Source organism: Hippichthys cyanospilos, chromosome 16, assembly GCF_059441005.1.
Source record: "Hippichthys cyanospilos isolate Australia breed blue-spotted pipefish chromosome 16, RoL_Hcya_1.0, whole genome shotgun sequence".
NCBI lineage: Eukaryota > Metazoa > Chordata > Actinopteri > Syngnathiformes > Syngnathidae > Hippichthys > Hippichthys cyanospilos.
In genome coordinates, this window is record NC_142384.1 from 18,178,107 (window position 1) to 18,196,909 (window position 18,803).

At 46.3% G+C, this 18,803-nt stretch overlaps 3 protein-coding genes, 1 long non-coding RNA gene and 1 other non-coding gene across 8 annotated transcripts; 2 read left to right on the forward strand and 3 right to left on the reverse strand.

The window, feature by feature from the left end:
- Positions 1–490: 490 nt before the first annotated feature.
- Positions 491–3,969, reverse strand: LOC148411138 (5-hydroxytryptamine receptor 3A). Its single transcript, XM_088436166.1, has 9 exons — positions 3,820–3,969; positions 3,569–3,729; positions 3,206–3,250; positions 3,026–3,135; positions 2,320–2,492; positions 2,103–2,257; positions 1,319–1,529; positions 1,102–1,254; positions 491–930 (listed from the first exon to the last, which is right to left on the reverse strand). Exons 1-9 carry the CDS (start codon positions 3,860–3,862, stop codon positions 671–673), a joined length of 1,311 nt encoding a protein of 436 aa, XP_088292292.1. The 5' UTR covers positions 3,863–3,969; the 3' UTR covers positions 491–670.
- A 72-nt stretch (positions 3,970–4,041) lies between these two features.
- tsen54 (TSEN54 tRNA splicing endonuclease subunit) lies at positions 4,042–9,251 on the reverse strand. Of its 3 annotated transcripts, none has more exons than XM_088436164.1 (13): positions 8,823–9,251; positions 8,266–8,387; positions 7,586–7,744; positions 7,454–7,517; positions 7,291–7,374; positions 7,124–7,222; positions 6,581–6,633; positions 6,405–6,506; positions 5,816–6,224; positions 5,615–5,750; positions 5,356–5,416; positions 5,175–5,288; positions 4,042–4,407 (listed from the first exon to the last, which is right to left on the reverse strand). In XM_088436164.1, exons 2-13 carry the CDS (start codon positions 8,319–8,321, stop codon positions 4,257–4,259), a joined length of 1,488 nt encoding a protein of 495 aa, XP_088292290.1. In that variant the 5' UTR covers positions 8,322–8,387; positions 8,823–9,251; the 3' UTR covers positions 4,042–4,256. The 3 variants fall into 3 exon arrangements, with proteins under 3 accessions (XP_088292290.1, XP_088292289.1, XP_088292288.1); XM_088436163.1 differs by having other exon boundaries at positions 9,009–9,250; XM_088436162.1 differs by having other exon boundaries at positions 8,266–8,401; positions 9,009–9,250.
- LOC148411140 (uncharacterized) lies at positions 8,658–10,986 on the forward strand. The gene is made up of 2 exons (XR_015868096.1): positions 8,658–9,335; positions 10,311–10,986. It is a non-coding gene; the product is annotated as an uncharacterized LOC148411140 (long non-coding RNA).
- Positions 8,768–8,839, reverse strand: trnat-cgu (transfer RNA threonine (anticodon CGU)). The gene has a single exon. It is a non-coding gene; the product is annotated as a tRNA-Thr (tRNA).
- A 101-nt stretch (positions 10,987–11,087) lies between the features above and the next one.
- On the forward strand, positions 11,088–18,304 carry LOC148411142 (polycomb protein suz12-B-like). 2 transcript variants are annotated; one of them, XM_088436161.1, is made up of 16 exons: positions 11,088–12,138; positions 12,730–12,776; positions 12,867–12,931; positions 13,194–13,262; positions 13,894–13,943; positions 14,011–14,096; positions 14,181–14,415; positions 14,558–14,660; positions 14,744–14,852; positions 15,432–15,621; positions 15,701–15,795; positions 16,342–16,485; positions 16,574–16,731; positions 17,298–17,388; positions 17,457–17,536; positions 17,606–18,304. In XM_088436161.1, the coding sequence occupies exons 1-16, from the start codon at positions 11,985–11,987 to the stop codon at positions 17,925–17,927; spliced, it is 1,998 nt and encodes a 665-aa protein (XP_088292287.1). In that variant the 5' UTR covers positions 11,088–11,984; the 3' UTR covers positions 17,928–18,304. The 2 variants fall into 2 exon arrangements, with proteins under 2 accessions (XP_088292287.1, XP_088292286.1); XM_088436160.1 differs by having other exon boundaries at positions 11,092–12,138; positions 17,190–17,388.
- Positions 18,305–18,803: the final 499 nt, after the last annotated feature.

Here is an 18,803-nt window from a genome sequence, read left to right on the forward strand (position 1 = left end):
CAGGCGAAGATTTTATTTTGAAGTCTACACGAAGTCGTAGCTCTTATTAATACTACGAATTTGTCTTCCTGGTTTGAGGGATGCTTGTTTTGTGGTTCGCAGCGCAGATTGTCCAAATTGAATTAAAATTGTGAGCTTGTCACTTAATCAAACGCATAACACAAAGGTCGTATTTATCGAGGAATAATTTAAAGATATGCAAAATATTAAATCAGATTATACAGGTTTCCTTTGTCTCAGCTACTCAGCTTCTCAAAACGAGTAGCACGGCGTCAACTGACAGATCGTGCCACAAGTACATCATGTGACACGTGGACGTTGCACGGTGAGGGGAACCATAAAAAAAACTAAATACCGGGCTGCACAGCGGAGGCTAGCAGTGCAGTGCACCCTTTGTCTGGCTGGTGACCAGTCCTTATGGAGAACAAACGCAATAAGAACTTAATAGGATACATTTAAAAACAAAGTCAAATGAATCGGAACACCCGAATACACGATACATTGAAACGAAAGTTTAATTGTCATGTGTAATCCTGACATTGTTGCAAGCATAATCGGCATCTTATAATTACACACAAAAAAGCAGGGAAGCAGAAAATTGTTCAAAATGATTTGTGGAACAAAATGGCTGTTTTCAAAACGATGACTTTGTTTTTTAATTTGGGAGAGGTTAATCAAAAAAGTCTGGCGGAATCCACACGTTATACATCACCGTCAGGAAAATCGCCACGGTGCAAAAGTAGAAAACGAAAAAGACGACGTCGATGATTTCGGCGACCCGTCGGAAGCGTTTGCGGCGCGGCGCGTTGGCGACGTTTGCCGCTTCCTGCTGAGCCGTGCGAACCTCCTCCAGGAAAAGCTTCAGCTGTTCTCGCTCGGGCGGAGGCCCGACTGGCACGGGCAAACCTTCCGCCTTGCCCTTGACGGAATCTACAAGGTTAGAAATCGACAGAAAATCCGGTAGGCTAACAATCCTTTAATAGAACACTTTGTCAAATAAATGCTTTCATAGAAGACCATGGTAAACGGTCAACCCGGACGGGTATCGGCCCGTGCCTGGACGTGAAAGATTCATACGAGTGCCAGGCGGCCGCCACCCACCTTTCTTCTCCGGTTTGTCCAAGCGAGCGTCCCTGGCCGACACCTTTACCGGCTTCCCGTCAAACTTGTCGTCCAGGTCAATGATGAAGCTGACCAGCATGGCCTCCAGCACGCTGAGGCCCACCAGGGCGAAGACGCCCACGCAGAAGTTGGCTAAAAAGCGGGAAGGCGGCGTGAGCGCCGGCGCCGAGGGCCCGGACGGGGTCGGCCGACCCACCGATGATGGGCAGGCTGTCCTCGGTGGAGGGCAGCATGTCTTTGAGGATGAGCAGCAGGACGGAGATGGACAGCAGGACGGTGATCTTGAAGCTCAACTTTTCGCCGCGGGCTTCGCCGATGAAGAAGGACGCCACGTCCAGCACCAGCAGGTAGAAGAGCGGGATGATGAAGTTGATCACGTACAGCATCGGCTTGCGCTCGATCCTCACCTGCGCGCAGACCGTCGCCGTTGGTTCTCTCGGGCGGAGGTGCCCAACCGCCCGGTACCGGGCCGCACGGGCCGCACCCGAAATTATGTTTTGGAACTGATTTGGTTTATCCTTTAACAGTTCATCCATTTGTGCTTTGTTTGGCTTGATCTTTGTTTTTAGCGCCTCCTCTGGCCGCTGTTGATATTACATTTTGGCTTTAATTGAGAGCAGTCAGTGTCAGTGACACGCACATCGTTCTGTCTCTGTGAAATTTGGCCCACAAGTGTTTTTGGAAGAATGTTGTCATTTATGATAATATGCCCAAAATGAGTTTGTTTTTGTGACTGTGGACTTGCTAGCTAATGTATGTACTCAATTAACATTTTGTATTGAAATGAACGGCGTGTGCACTCGGAATTCAGTTATGATAGTATATCTGTGTACATTTTTGTAAATGTGGACATTTTGAGGACTGCACTGACAATAATGACAATGGAGAAGGATGACTTCAAAACCGTATAGTTAGCAGTCCAGATGGTGATCAAGAGCTGGGGTAAATCCCCAAGTGAGCGGACGTGTTTCAGAGCTCACCTGGTACACCAGCTCGCTGATTCTGCGCTTGTTGGTCACGTTTGTCAAGACTTCCACGCGCTGCAGGCTCCACTCGCCTCGAGTCACCATGGATTGCTCCGAGATGTTGGTGATGAATTCGTCGCCGCTGATGGTCCCCAATTGGATGGCGTCGTCTGGATGGGGGCAACACCGACGGAGCGCCTTTCTTTCATGACCGAGCGCCGTCCGATCTTACCTTCGGTGTTCATGGCGCTGAAGGTAATGGAGCAGTCTTGTCGGTCGAAAGGGAAATTGTAAAGGTTCAGGGTGCACGTGGAGGTCAGCCTTTGGCGGGCGGTCATCTGCAGCATGCCGTTGGCGTACACCCTCACGTACAAACTCTTCTGGATGCTCCCGCTGTCGGAGGCGCTGTCAACACACGCCAACATTCCTTTAACATTTTTGACGACATCAAATTTAATGCCGTGACAGGGAAAGGGCCTTTTTATTTTCAAATTAAGAGCAAGTGAATTGGAAGATGAAGCAACTTGCCACTAAATTGCTTTGTAGCTTTTGAACATGTTTTTATTATTTTATAATTATTATGTTAATACTGCTCAAAATGCTAAAGCAAAGCTGCACGTGATGATCCCGAGCTTCAAGGCAAACTTTATTCGGTGTCAGATGTCACTTTATTGTGTTGCGCGTCCATTAACTGTGCAAACACCCGCGTGAAGGGCATTGCAAACGTTCCTTTTGTGCTCTTTGATGACACGTTGTCTAATGTAAACACAGAAAAAGCCGCAGTTGAATAAATAGCGCATAATAGTGCCCGCGGATGACATCATAGCAATAATCATAATAACGTACGTATTGTGTTGAACTCAATTGGAAAAAAAAAAAACCCGGGTGTCACCTGCTCCAACGTCATCAACAATCAGAATTGAAGAATAGGAACTCACTCTTCTTGGATGGCGACGTCAGGCGTCCACAGCTTGGAGCTGGGAACGGAGACGTGGGTGATGTTGCAGAAATCTCCCGGCTTCCATCTGAGGAAATCGTTTTTCCACACCTGACGACAACAAAGACTCGTATAAATATCCGCTGGTGACTCCATGCGCTCCGACGCGGCAAATTCTCACCGTTTGTATCCACACGTGACTCGTGAACGTTTGAAGCTTCTCGTCCTATGCGCGCAAAGCAGATGTATTTATATAAATATATATGTTCGGACAAAACCAGGAAGTCTGATGTACAGGAATTACATAAATGGTATACATCGTATATCACATTTCTTGAAAATGAGGCAACATATTACAAGCATTAGTATTCATTCAATTTTGCTATAGTGTAGTTTTGAAGAGAAAACAAAAGTGAATTAACTTTAAATTGATGTTTGATGTGTTATGTTTCTATTTTTCATATCAATACTTTTTTTGAGATGTTAAGTCCCAATACAGTAGTATTGGCTTGGCTGTCAGGGCAAAGCACATGTCTAAACTTACCACTTGCAGGATGCCAAAGATAAGCATGTCCAGTTGCACCATAGTGACCTGCTTCCAGTCCTTGACGGGCCTGAAGTTGGCCAGAAAGTCGCTGGAGGGGCTCAGCTGCAGGTAACTGAGCAGGGTCGAGTACGAGCAGTTGGAAGCCCGGCCGCACGTGGCTACGAATACACATGCGCGCACACACACACACACAAAAAAATCACCCCAATTGCGAGTCATCTTGCAGAAAGCAAAGCGCATCAACTCACCGGCCAGGCTCAACAGAACCAAGGTAGCGGTCCAGACGGACATGCTTGTTTGCCTCAGCCACCAATGCGGCGGCTTTATAAAAAGGATGTGGGGGGGCGCGACAATGAGACGATCAACACGGCGCCGTGACGTCTTGAGTCAACAGCGCAACAGCTGCCCAAAATATTTACACACACGAATGTGAGAACGTCACATTTCAGTTGTATTTAACTTGCAAAAGCTGAGATTTATATTTTAGTGTTACTTTTATTGTGTGTAATACATTCTAATCTCCACATCTTTTGAATGTTAATCTTATCTACATTACCAGATTAAAGCAACATTTTAGTAAACATGTCCATCAGGAATGGACCCACAAAAAGCCATGGAAATGTCACCAATTTGGTTTCAAATTGCCATGTGAAGGTTCTTCCAATGTGAACGTGAGGTGGGGGCGTTAGGGGTACACGTCAGTGGGCAGCTGGAAGTCCTTGAAGGTATAAAAGGAGATGTCCCCGGCGTCCACCACGGCAAAGATGACCTGGACGTCGCCACTCTGGAAGCTCAGCTGCTTGATGGCTGCCAAGTCCGGGACGGGCCCGCGGAAGCTGGAACCCAGTACCGGTACCGCTCAAACACAAGTATGAGCGATATGAAAATGTGAATTTTTGAATTTCCTGGCTTTGGACTAAATTGGGACATGTAGCGGAAAAAGAAAATGAATGCCAAATGCTTTATTTTATTTTCAAAAAGAAAATGAATGCCAAATGCTTTATTTTATTTTCAATATCTAATATGTGTTTATTTTACAAATATCATTAGTATTTTTGTATTTGGTATTTTTCTATCTGATATTTTTTAACAATAGTATTTCTTGTCTAATAATTTACATTATTTTCTTAAACTTTTAACCTTCTTTCATGTTTTAGTCTTCATCTACCGTTTGTCATAGATTAATTACTATCTTTCGTTTGCCATATTATACGTTTAATGACGTTCTCATTTTTGGATATTATGTAATACTGTTTATTTTCTTTTTGTTTACCATTAACCATGTAACTTCAATTTTTTTTTTACTGATTTTTCTGCATTTGATTATAATTGCGAGACTCTTTTTATTTAATTAGACTGGAATACAGCAGTGCACACTCAAGCAAATTTAAGAAATTGGATACAAGAGTTAGAAGATAAAAAGCGGACTTGTGTTTGGCTTAGCGCATAATGGACAAGATGTTTGCCCCGCCCCGCCCCGCCATTTTCGTCCATCTGCCACACGACAGCAAAAGCAGCGCGTGTTGTCCGATTGGACAAAGGAGGACACAATGGACGCATTGATGCCAAAAGACAAACAAGCTGGGCATTGACGTGAACTCACCTGCACACGCACATGCGGGCAAAGGGTTTCCCCGGGTTGCTCTTCTTGAAGTTGGCCACCGCGTCGGCTTGGTAAACGTCGAAACAAATCCTCCACTGCGACGAGGCCTCCAGGCTGAAAGAGCGCGCATCCCGTCTAATAGGGAGACACGCAACGTCCATTTTGCTTTCACGGGACATACCTGGACGCTCCCTCCAGCAAATGTGAGGACTTGACTACACTGATTTTTTCCAGCAGTTCAGCTGGAAACAAAAAATAAAGTGACATTAGGTCCAACTAGCTTGCTACGTAAAGCTGAAAAAAAAACTCAAGTAAAATAACTGAAGCTGCTCAATGCATTTCATAAGAGGAATAGAAGAAATAGAGGCCAATATTTGATGTTTCCACGTATATCGGCATCTGCCTTTTAAAAAAAGCTGCTTGTACGCGAGACGTCCCACCTGTTGGGATGGGCTGAGCGCGGTCGTGCAAAGGAGCCACTTCCCTCTCCCACAAGTGTTCCGGTCGTCGGCTTCGTCTCCCTCGCCGGCTCGCCAGAAGCTGATGATACTCGGCCCAGTTTCGGCAGCGCCGCACCTTGGCATCGGCGCACGGACCATTCATTGCCGGCGCCGGGATTGCGGAATGGACTTCCGAGTCACCTCTTTGTCTCTGTTGACGTCCCGGTTCCTTGCGCGGTTCCACGCCTCCCTTTCTCTGTCCTTGCCGGTCATCTTCACCTCCCGCCGGTTGATCCTGGTCGTCCACAGGCTGACGTCGCACTCCCCCACCGCCAGAGCGTCGGGCAACAGAGATGGTTCCGGACAGGCCAAGCGGCTGGAGTGTCCGCGCGCGGAGGCCACGTCGGGGAACACGATGGAAGCCTCCCAGCGCGAGCCGCCGCCACGGGTATGACCGCCGGACCCCTGGCTGACAAGACGATCCGTTATCCACCAGGGTCGACCCCTGCTTGAATCCGCCGAGGGACTTCGGGCCCCCGAGTTGCTCGCTGAGGATGCCGGCTGAGATTCCCGAAGTGCGTGATCTTCTGCTTTGTGTGCTTCGCTGTGGCTGGATTAAAACCAAAAAATAAATACCTCATTAAATTCCAAAGTCATAATTGTATGTCTTCATAGAGTCCAGACGTTGAAGCAATTGTATATATTGGGCTAAAGGAGGTTCTGCCTAAACGGACAACTGTAAAAAAATATCATCCCATCCCAGCCCAATAGTTGTTGAAATGTGCGAGACCTGCAAGTTGCGACGGGGCTGTCGCTGCGCTTCCTCTTCAGGGTGCTCCCGCCTCGCGACTGCGGCAAGTTGAGCCGCCTGGCGTAAGTCGACGCTTCCGAGCTAAGAGCAACAGAAGGTGTCACTGATGACCCGTTTTCCGCCGGCCGATTGGCCCGCCACCCAGTGCCCGTTACCTGGCATCGAACCTTTGCACCACGTAGCCGAGCCTTTTCAGATGCCCGTATACCTTGGTGAAAGATCACAAACAGTTTGATACGTATATTTAGAATTACAAGCATGGTCATGGAATAAATTGAAATTGTATATCAATTAATGTTGTTTGTATTCATATAAATTGGGAATAAGGATTTGGAGACACTTTTTTTTTATTTACAGCTTTCGCATAGAACAAATCAAAATTGTACCTCAAGGCAATTGTGTACATACAAATATCAACGCACACACTTAAATTGTGTTGCTGTTCTTCACTGTGTCTAATTCAAGTCTAACAACACCAAAGTCCCCTTATCCTGCTCATATATGAAAAATATAATTCCTTATGATTTTTTGGGGGAGGGCAAACCTCTATTATTTAAAAAAATATATCGTGGTTTTCAGCATATTTGGAGGTCTTTAAGCGCTTATGGGGATGAATTATTGTTGTATTATTATTTCATAGTGGTTCGTTTGTGCGTTTACATTTTTGTTGGAACGTCTGATAACAGTTTTGCTTGCACCTGATACTGCTGCAGGCTCACGGTACTGGAAGACAGAAACCATTCAAAGCCGTCCTGGATGGAGAGTGGGAGGTCCTGGTAGAACACTTGCACGTTGCCCTGGTGCACAACGCCAAAGGAAGCTATAAAGTCACAAAGGGACGCGCCGGGCTTTAGCCGCTACTTACACACTCCATCAGGTAGAGCGCCTCTTCGGGGAGGAGATACTGCTTGCCGTTGGCGGAAAACCCCATCGTCTGCCAGAACTTGCCCTGCAACACACGGGGCAAAAAGATGAAAGGTGAGATGAAAGCCCGTTTCGCGTGGAGGAGACCAAGCTACGACACTCACTGCTGGAGACTGAAGCTCCACAATCCGCTCATCGGGAAGCCACACGCCTTTCACCAAATTACCTCTGCAAGAGAAAAGAAAAATCAAAAGACAAGTCACACGTGATGTAAGCGTGATCATGTGGCCACTCACAGTCTCTCCACTCGCTCCTCCGACAGCAGGCTCCAATGTTCGCTCAGGCTTTGTTCCAGGCGCGCACGCTGCTCCTCAGAATCATCTGGATAGAAGTCCTTTTGACCGCGTGCCGGGATCTTGTGGCTCCGGGTTCGAGCAGAAAAAAGCTCAAAGGGACTAACAAATAGGATTGAAAATGTTGGGGAAAAAAATGCGATACTTGCTGTGCTGTCTGATAGATGTAAACATAGTCATGGAATAGCTCATCTATTCATAGCCATGTTAGTGTAAGAAATACAAGAATCAGGTCTGATCAGCTATGAACTACAATTGTTCACCCATCCTACTTTTTTTATTGTATATGACCAAAACAATCAGTAGAGGGGGGCAAAGAGGCTCTAGTTTCCCGTGTCGAAGCAAACTAACGTTGCTGTGGAATCGAAACTAAACGTTTACGAAACGAAACGCATCGAACCATTCACTACATTATTGGAAATATATGTCTATGCAAGTTGTTTTACGCATTATGTATCCTACACGTTTAGCTAGCATGACCAAATCAATTGCCACCCACGTGTAATCCGCGGAATTTAAGAAACAAAACAAAAATAAACTATCATAAAATAACGTATAAGTGACTGGTTCATGTCAAAACACCACCAGAATTCATTAAATGTTACAGCAAAAAGAAAGGGCACCTCAATACTTCGTTGTAAAACTTTGGCTCGGCATCGTCCTTGTTTTGATCAGCCATCTTGGCAGGGTCACGTCGTGCACATCCTTCCGCTCTGGGTCCTAGTGTCTCTCGAGTTCATCAACCCTGGTTTGGAATGACTCACATAGCCCAATGACATTTTCATTAAACAGCTATTGAGAGATGTGTTTTTATTTATTTTAGACTTTGTCTTTATTCATTTAAACTTGTGAGCGATTTCTACGACAACATTGTTGGAAAACTTAAGCCCGCAAGTGTGTGTGTACTGGACAATGTTTTCGTCCGCCATTTTGTCTTGATTTGAACTTTGACTCAGGGTCCTAATGCTCCTGACGTTTGCTCAAGCTCATCTTGCAAAAGCGGACGTTACATGAACGTGCTGTCACCTGTTAACCGCAAAGTTTTCTTTGGTTTTTAAGCTTTGCGTCAGCATAACATGACGACGTATTTTTACGAAAAATATGTTTGAATGTCCTCGATTTCCAAGGCACGGACGGGGTTCGAACCCGCGATCTTCGGTTTACGAGACCGACGCCTTACCACTTGGCCACCGCGCCTGGTAGTGCAAGCAGGGCTCGTAATGCGTTTTTTAACTTGGAACAAGTCATGACGTTGTTCCGTTATAATCGTTTTCCCAAGCCAATAAGCCATCAACTACCCGTACCTGGAATCAAACACGAGACAATAGAGACTATAAATCTGAAAACGACTTGTCCAAAGTCTCACCGTATGATATTTTGAGCTTTTTAGGCGTCTGTGAGTGACAGCTCTTGAAAGCTTCGATCGTAGTTAGCACGTCGGCTAGCTCCCAAGCTAGTGTGTAGCCATTGGAGGAAGAAAAGTGACGTCATATGACATCTCCGGAAGTGGAGTGACGTAGACGTAGGGGCGGCTCTGGACCGGACCGGGAAGCGAGGCGATGTCCGCCTCGAGAAAAGTGTCCCCTTCTCCGGACCGGTTGTGATGCCTTGAACGCTGCCTACTCATCCCGTCGGCCGGTGGGGAGGCTGCGTTACACTCTCTGGAAAATCAGGATTAAAGACGGCGGATGCGGTGAGTAATATTACTTGTTTGTTTTTTTTGCTACTAGCTTGTTTTTGGCTAGCTCGTTAGCTTTTCGACATGTTGGAAGGCGAGGCGCTGACTTCTCGATCAAATAAAATACAGTGTCAATCGTTAAACCCATTGAATACAATTGACATAAGCTATCAAAGCATCCGTTTCTGCAAAATTGCCGCACTTCATTGTATTTGCGAGCGTTTATCCACCTGTGCTTTTCACACAGAACTCAGCAAAGCTGTCTTTGATGCTAGCAAACAATGTTAAACACCACTGAATCTAACTAAATAGCATTGGTTTTTACAATGTTATTTTGCATTCAAGGATAAAAATATGCAAAAACAAATGGAAGCGCAACACGTAATTATATTAAAACACAACAGGTGTATTTGTTATCCTCCGCAAAGAATGACTAATATCCGTGGTCCTGATGACTGAACTGCTTCATATGAGCTCTGGACAAATGAAGCTTTATGAAGCGTCTTGATTTAAAGTTGCAGTGGAATTAATTTCCATGGCACTGGCATTTACCTTTAAACTAAGAGGGAAAAAGCATCAAGCGTGTCATAAAGCTGCAGTTTTTCCCATGACTACTTCATATATCCATATGTCTATCATACTGTTCCCAGGTGGCCAAGCTGTGCACACCAGAAGGAAAGCAATAATGAGTTAATACTTCTATCCAAAGAAGTCTTTCAAATAGAGCGATGTTATGCCAAAGGGAGGTAATCTTGGGGAACATGCTCTATTTTTGCCGTGTGAAGTGTAATTCCACATTATTGCACTGGGTGGTGCTAACATTGTTAAAGATATAGATGTTTTTTTTAATTAACTTTAAACAGGATACCTTATTAAGTAAACTCAGACCATTTTATATATATCTTATTTGTAGTGACCGGGGGTTGGATTTTCATTTTTTTTTTTTTTCTGGCGTCATTAGTTTTGAAATGGGCAAACCGTCTTTTGCAGAGGAGCAGCGTAACCGCCGAGCCTGTCCGCCGATGCCGCTGGTGTTGGACGTCGTGTGGGCGCTGTGGAGCATCACGGCGGGCATTTATGACTACTTCCACACCAGCGCCATGGAGGAGAGAATCCACACGCTGGAGAACGTGCTCTCCATACACCAGTTTGTCATCGCGGGCCTGTCGGCCGGCCTCGTGCTGCTCATGACGTACATCCTGTGGAGGAAGCACTAAAGTCAATGAGGAAGATGGCGTGCGTGCCGCCCACCCGCAACGATAAAAAAATGCAACAGAACGGACCAAAGTTGGGGGGGGGGTGTTAGTGCGTTGCCGATTTTCGCTTTTGTGACCGAATACTTGCGATGATCTAACTTACGACGTACAAGTCAAGACCGAGACGGAAAGTGCACTGATTGATTTTTTTTCTGGCTGCTATGATGTCGACCTGTCTTATCTTCCAGGCGAGATAAGAAAACGGTGTTGAGGTATGAAGATTTTATCAAGGTTTGAGAATGCAGTTGACCAACAAGTTAGTCAAGCTGTAACCTGTTACCTAATTTTTCAGTTCTGTTGTTTAACCGTTAATTTCTCTGTAGATTGAGATTGTGTTTCATGTTCTTACAAACCACTAACATGAATGGCCACTGAAAGGGAATCTTCAAATAATAAAAGCTCATCAAAAATGGTGTTTTTCATTTGTAAAGTGAAAACGCGGATAATGATCAAATCTGATCAGTTTTTCTTTCTTATACCACTTAAAAAAACAACATGGAAATATTAAAATACGCCAAAAAAGCGTATTTGAACACAAGAAAAAAATATTTCGCTCCAGCGAAAGGACAAGTCTCCGCCAATCAAACTGCCGCGTTTCACAAACAAGCGCGGTGATTGGCTTGCACACTCGGAAGGCGGGATCTTTCAATGCGTACCAAAAGTGAAGGCGACTTGTCAACGGTGGTTAAGGTTTTGTCATTAGTGCCCAAAAACCGGAAATGTTTGACCGGTTCCCAAAATACCTCTAATGGGTTGCCCACATGACCGCACAGTCTCGTAATAGTAAATAGATTTCTCGAAATAATTTAATCATCATGTTTTTAATTAAGTGACAAAAAATGCCGTTTAGCATAAAATCACTCAGTGAAGCCTGTTGATAGCAAGTCCTTTATTTTGTTTTGAAAATAAATAACCGGATATCAGATGGTTTAACGGTAAAGGCGGTGCCTCAAGTTGGCGAAAGGCGCTCAATTGTAATTTGCTGGGGTCTATTTGAAATTTGCGACTACAGTTAATGTGCATTAAATGTGTATTTTTTAATGCATTGTCGTTTATGATTTTTACTTTGACGAGGCTGGATTGTAGCTTCGTGCTAGTGATCAAGTCAGGCTAAGGAAGTTAGCCAGTTAGCTGCCGAGCGCTCCCGTCGGGTTGCTCTTGTCTCCGACAGTATCTCCGAAGCGCCTAAACATCTCACTGCAGCCTCGCTTGGAGATGTATTTTTTTTTTTTTTAATTAAAAGCCACCTCCAGCTGCGTGCAATCGCCCGCACCTCCTTTGTCGTTTTTTTTAATGAGACGCCGCTCGTTTTTTTCTGTCTTTTCTTGACAAAGAAAACCGAGGCAAGTTTTTTTGTTTTTTTTTTCCCTGACAAGGCAAGCCGAAAAAGCTCTCCTGATCTCGGCGGATGGCTCCGCACAGGCACGGGGGCCACACTGTGACTTCTGGCGGCTCCGGCGGGGCGAGAGCAAACGGACTGTACCAGTCCACGTCAGATCCCAAAAAGCCCAACATGCAGCTTGTCCAAGCCGACCACGAGTTGTTCCTGCAGGCCTTCGAGAGTAAGTTTCCGAACCTCACAATTGCTTGAATTCCTCAAACGCGCCGTCATGTTTTGCTTTAAGATGTAATTACATCACTGCAGGAGGCAATAATCAAACTTCGCTCTCTAATCACTGCTTTGAACGACAGTGTTCTGTCATTTTTCGCGGTTAACGCGACCGGAAAACCCCCGCGATAAGTGACTTCCGCGAAATACATACGTTCATACATAAAGTATATGAAATATGCGTAGTAACATCTTGTCTGCCTTTCTTTACTATTCCCGGTGATCTCCTATGCGTAAAAGGATTTTGAAAGTGTGGAAAGTTACTCTAAGCAAGCAAACGCTTTTTTTTTTATCTTCTAATTGGACTCCTTTTCAAATCTTTGATTTTCAAAACCTTGAATGAATCAAATTAATTGAATTTCTTGCCCAGCAATATTACAAAGTAATTAACAAGTTTCACTGTTAAAACCTGTCTGAAGTACGGCATCATATTTCAGCCAAATATAAATGCATTTAGTTTTATTCATTTAAAAAAAAAATAAACGACCAGAAAGTGTTGATGACTGGAATATGAATGTTGTATTTTTGGGGGGTGTGGCTGCAGAACCGACCCAAATCTACAGATTCCTCCGCGCCAGGAACTTGATGGCAGTGAGTGTTTTGCACACTTTTTTTTTTAGGTTAATTTTCAAAAGTTGTTGATGAGGTTAAGAGTATCCTCTTTTTGTTTTGTAATTTTAGCCCATATTCCTGCACCGGACTCTAACCTACATGTCGCACAGGAACTCCAGGAAGAACGGCAAGAGGTAACCACACCAAAATACTTTTTGCTGCAGTGGGGATCGACCTCAAATATACTGTATTTTATGCACTATTAGGTGCACCTAAAAGTCTTCAATTTTCTCAGAAGCTGAGCGCGTGACCGTCATTTTTAGGGGTGCCTAATATTGGCATCAAACTTAAAAAAAAAACTGGAGAATTCCCACTCCTGACTTTTGCAGATTCTCGCGTGGCAACATTGTGGACATTAGCAAAGAGCTTGCTAACGTGTTTGTGTTGTTTGCCCAGGAAAATCTCCAAGGTGGATAACCTGCTCTTCCGCGTGGACAAGACGCAAGGAGATCAAGAGACACAGAGGTAAGAAGAGACCCTCACCGAGACCCACGCATCCGCTTTTAATCCGATCCGGGTCCAGGAAGGTTATATATTTTTCCCTGCGAGATAAAGAAGTTTTTTAATCGGGCGTTTTATTAAATTGCTGTCGATTCCTGAGTTTTTCTGCAAAAGTTAATACAATGTATTTTTTTCTCAAATAAAAAATGTGATTAAAAAAGTAACTGATTTATTTTAATATGAGTTAAGAACAATTTTACTGAAATTTTTGCATTCCGTAATTTGATCATCGATCATGAAAAAATTCTAAATATTTTACTTTGTTAGCATTATTACAAACAAACTGTAGCATAATTACATAGAAACTAAAGAATCAAACAATTTCTGTATAACATCTTAGTCATTGCTGCTGCTTCTGGTGTGCACAACTTGGCCACCGGGGGCAGTAAAAAGCAGCCGGCTAGACTTAATCACATTAGTTTCACAAAAATTGATTTGGAGGATAAAGAATATGTGCATAGTTTGATGTTTTTGTGCATCTATGGCATTGTCCAGTAGGTGTTAGCGTCCAGCTAGCTGTGTTTATATGCAACGCTGAATATTCTCTCCCCGTGTGAACGCAAATTTGCCCGACTCCATGTGGTTTTCTCACCAGCTCAGCGTCCAATCTGCAGCTGACTTTCACGGGCTTCTTCCACAAATCAGGTAGGTCGGCGCCGGCCCGTTTGCTCCGCTTCCCGCCCGCTCATCGGTTGCTTTTTGTCATCGTCAGGTCAACCGTCTCAGGATTGCGAGAACGAGCGGAATTCCGTGTCGCTGGAGGTCTTTCTGCTCAAAGTATGTCACAAGAAGAGGAAGGTGAGGGCAGATGATGCGCTCAAGCGATCGGTGACGCGTGCGTGCGCTCGGTTGACATGAGCGCGCCGACCCTTCCCGGCCCAGGACGTGAGCTGTCCGGTCAAGCGGGTGGCAGCCGGGAAGAAGCAGGTGGCCCTGAACCCGGACTGGACTTGCGCCGCCGGCTTTCCGTCCCTGCTCATCCCCAGCGGCGAGTTTGAAGCCGGCAGCTCGCAGCTGGTCAAGTCCTACTCGCTTCTTTTCCGAGTGTCCCGGTCCGGATATGATCACGGGCCGCCCCCCAACGGACTTGCGAATGGGGAGGCGCACCGCCACGCAGGTCCTTTCACACTTATTTTCCCCTTTGTCACAAATACATGAATTGGATTTACCGCTAAAATCAGCTTTATGCTTGGAATTGAAAATATATCTTCATTCCAGAAAGATAAACACTGAGTCAAAAAATGATTTTGCCTACCCAGAGTTGTCGGAAGAAGCCATGGGCAAGAGGAGGCGGCGCTCCCCCTTCAGGACGGAAGGAGAAAGGCTGCTGGTGGCGCAGATGGCCATCTTTGATAAAAACAGGTCACGCCAAACAAACTTGTTGATGTAAAAAAAAAAAAAAAAAATCATTCAAACTATAAGAAATGTTAATCGTGCGTTTGCAGACGTCTGCAGCTGCTAGACGGCGACTACCAAGTGGCGATGCAACAAGTGACGCAGCAGTGTCCCCTAAACAACAAGACGGCAACTTGGGAGACAATACTGGACTCAAAGGTAACCGACTATATACGTGCGTGTGTTTGTTCGAAATGGGCTGATAACCGCGGTGTTGAAAAGTCAAGGTCAAGGCGGAATATGATTGGCTGCTTGCGGAGTTGACTCAACAACCAAAACAAATGAAAATATATCTTTTTTTTAGTAGACTTTTGTGGGGGAAAGTTGTGCGCCTCACAGTGGACATTTGTGGTAATGCGGTGCGCTTCAACTGTAGGACTAGCGAGGTAATCCGGTATCACAAGTGCTTGTAGAGTTGACTCAGCAAAATCATTTTGACGACGTCGTCCACTTCTGGTAGATGATTGGATGACGCTTTACCAATCACAATCAAGTCATGATGCTTAGCGCACCCTGTGTCCTGTTTTGATCTTACAAGATGGCTCTCTAAATGGCAAACACAAATGTATGCTCATGCAAGCCAAACACAATTGTTTTCTGTCTCATTTTAAGAGTTACAGGTGATATATAATATAAAGTTTTTTTTTTCTCATGGTCATCACACAGTTAGAATTTAGTGTGGGCCCACGCCTAGTGTGTGTGTGTACATGTGTGTGAGATTTTGTTGCATGTGTGTAGCACATGCCTCCATTGGAAGCCTTCTGCGAGGGCCCCACTCTTCACTTCACCCTGCGTTGGAGCAGCGCCGCCGCGTGCGAGGCTTCGCCGGCGCCCCCGGCCAAACCTCTGGCCACGCGCAACTCCGACGCCAATCGCCAGAGCGCCGCCGCCGCCAAGCCCTTGAGGAACGTCGCCAACGCCGCCCACGGTCGGAACCCCCGAGACGTTTCACCAAAAAAAAAAAAAAAAAACCACTTAACTGACCGCGCACGCTCGTTTGCACGCAGCTTTGAAGGAAACGCTCAACTCGGACAAAGTCCACACCAGAACCAGAGACCACGTCCCGGCAGATCCTCCACCCAGACTACGCATCTTCTACCAGGTAAACTATGAGATCGCTGTCAAAAAGACGTTTTTTCTCTCGTGAGACACTTAACGTCTTCACATGAATCTCTCCTTTGGATTCATGGATCTGATCCTTTGCATTCTTGTTTCTGCCAGCAGAGGTCACTAGCTTGAACAGAAACTTCGACAATTTTCATATATTTTTTGAAATGTGTCAAATAGACCCTCTGTCATCATCAAAGAAAATTGGTTCATTTAAATAAATCACTAAATATGATGACGATATATATTCTTTTGTTTCTATTAATATTCAAAATGGGAGTCCTCGGGAAAATGTTCTTTGTAAAAGGGGTCCCCGACTATAAAAAGTTTGAGAACGCGCCTATACTTTTGGCCTTCATTTTTTTTTGGGGGGGGGGGGGGGGCATTATTGCTGCGGCCGTAGTATGATCACGCATTTGCACATTTTGATACTTGAAGTCCGAATTAGCATTTGGCGGACCGCATAAAATGATACGGCGGGCCGAATGGTGCCCCCGTGCCTCGGGATTGACACTGCGTATGTCTGCTTGTTTCGCCGCAGTTCCAGTACAACAACAACAGGCGTCAGCAGACGGAGGCGCGGGACGACCTCCACTGTCCGTGGTGCACGCTCAACTGCGGCAAGCTCTACAGCCTGCTGCAGCACCTCAAGCTCTCGCACGCCCGCTTCCTCTTCAACTACCTGGTGGGTGGACGCCCGACCGCCCGCCCGACCGCCCGCCCGCCCGCCCGCTCCTCGCCCGCTCGCCTGACCGCCCGCCGCCCTGCCGCAGCCTCACCCCAAGGGCGCCAAGATCCAGGTGTCGGTCAACCGCGCCTACGACGGCTCCTGCGCCGGGAACCCGCGCGACGCCCACGGCCAGCCGGGCTTCGCCTTCGCCCGCGACGGGCCCGTCAAGAGGGCGCCCGCCACCCGCGTCCTGGTCTGCAGGTAAACGCTCAACCCTTCAAACGCCTCGCCTTCCAGATGTCCAATAGGACTTGTGGTATCGCTACTTGGGATCGTGCACTGGGATCAGCCTGAACAAGTAGTGGTACTGAACATTCCACCCTGGTAACGGTCCGAAAAATCGATATCCAACACTTCAGTCGGAAAGTAAAGACTTGCGACACGCCCCCATTTCCGATTGGACTTGTGGGACCGCTACTCGGTACAGGCGACCACTCGAGGGACGTGCACTCGGACTGGTATCAGTCTGAACAAAAAATGGTATCGAACGTTTCTATTTTGAAAGTAAATACTTGCATTTGACCCCGATTTCCAATTGGACTCAAGGTTGGTATCGATTGGTATCAAGGTTAAGTAGCGGTATCAGCGAAAGAAATAGCGGTATGGAACATTCCTACTTTGAAAGTAAGGACTTACAACTCGGCCCCGGTTCGGCGCAGGCCCAAGCGCAGCAAGCCGAGCCTGTCGGAGTTCTTGGAGCGCGAGGACGGCGAGCGCGAGCGTCTGCGCTGGTGCGCCAGCGGCCACAACCGGCTGTACTTCCGCAGCGACAGCTGCGTGCCCAGGGCGCCGGAGGAGATGGACGTGGACAGCGAGGACGAGAGGGACCCCGACTGGCTCAAGGAGAAGACGGTCAAGGTACTAGAACCTGCCCCGGCGCTCATCCGGAAAAATCGAGCATTCACCTTTCGCGCCCGGCCCGGCAGCAAATCGAAGACTTCACCGACGTCAACGAGGGCGAGAAGGAGATCATGAAGCTGTGGAACCTTCACGTCATGAAACACGGGTTTGTCCTCGCGACGGCCGTCCCTTCCGAGCAGGCTTACGGCGTTCTTTTTTTTCTTTCGGGGCGCAGCTTCATCGCCGACCACCAGATGAACGAGGCGTGCTTGCTCTTCACCGAGCTGCACGCCGAACACCTCCTGCGCCAAAACCTGCGCCGCAACTTCCTGCTGCACCTGGTCAGCATGCACGACTTCAACCTGGTCACCACCAGAACCATCGACCGGGCCATGGCCCGACTGCGGGCCGCCGCCCAGGGGGAAACGCGCCCGGACAACCAGGACGAGGACCAATGGGAGTCGGCGCCGGAGTTTCAGCTGGAGACGGACCGGGAGCCGTCGGAATCCGACGACGCCGGCGGGTGGCGGGAGGGTCGGAGCCAAACTTTGAACTGACCAATAAGCACAACGCCAAAAGAACTTTGTGTTTGGATTTGTGGATCATGGAAACACCGTTTTCCTCTTTATGATTTGGAGACTTGAGGACTTTGGTCAATTTAGTCAAAATGAACATTTTGAGTTTGCAACTTTTGGCACTCAAACAATTCTGGATGAGCAGAGACACCAGAACAGCCTTATTTTCCGCAAGTGGCAACTTACCAGAAAAAGTCAAAAAATCAATTAGAAGCCAGCCAGAAGTGCCTTAATGTTGCATTCTTCCACAGCACGGGTGCTAAGGCATTTTTCACACCACATCAGCAGGATGCTATTTGCACACCAGAAATGTACCAGCAGCAACTTATTATTTCCTAATAAAAAAAAGCACATTTTTACACTTTGTCTTTCTCAATACATTTTGCAAGAAAGCGATACAAGCAACTATGCTGAATACAACTTTTGAGTGACTTGAATATGAAAACTACAAAAGCAGCAATGCCTCTTGAGATTATTATACGGCGGTATCTCTACTTACTAACGCCTCTTCTTACGAAACATTCAGTTTACGAAACGCACCGCCGGAAAAAATATTGTCCTGGGACGAGAGAAAATTCAAGCTCCGAAAGGCGACATTGCTGGCATATCATTTCAGACACCGGTCCTTACACTAACATGACTGTAATGTAATACGTTATCGCAACCCGTGATATCGACGGTATTTGAAGCATGTCATGCATATTTTTTTTTTAATTTGCAGGCTTTTCCACAAACGAGACAATTTTGCCATGTTTACAACAAGTGGTCTTCCACTTTTCATCTTTCATTCAAGTCCTGCAATTCCCACCAACAATTTACACCGTAGCGCTAACAAACATAAACTTGACATTAGCTATA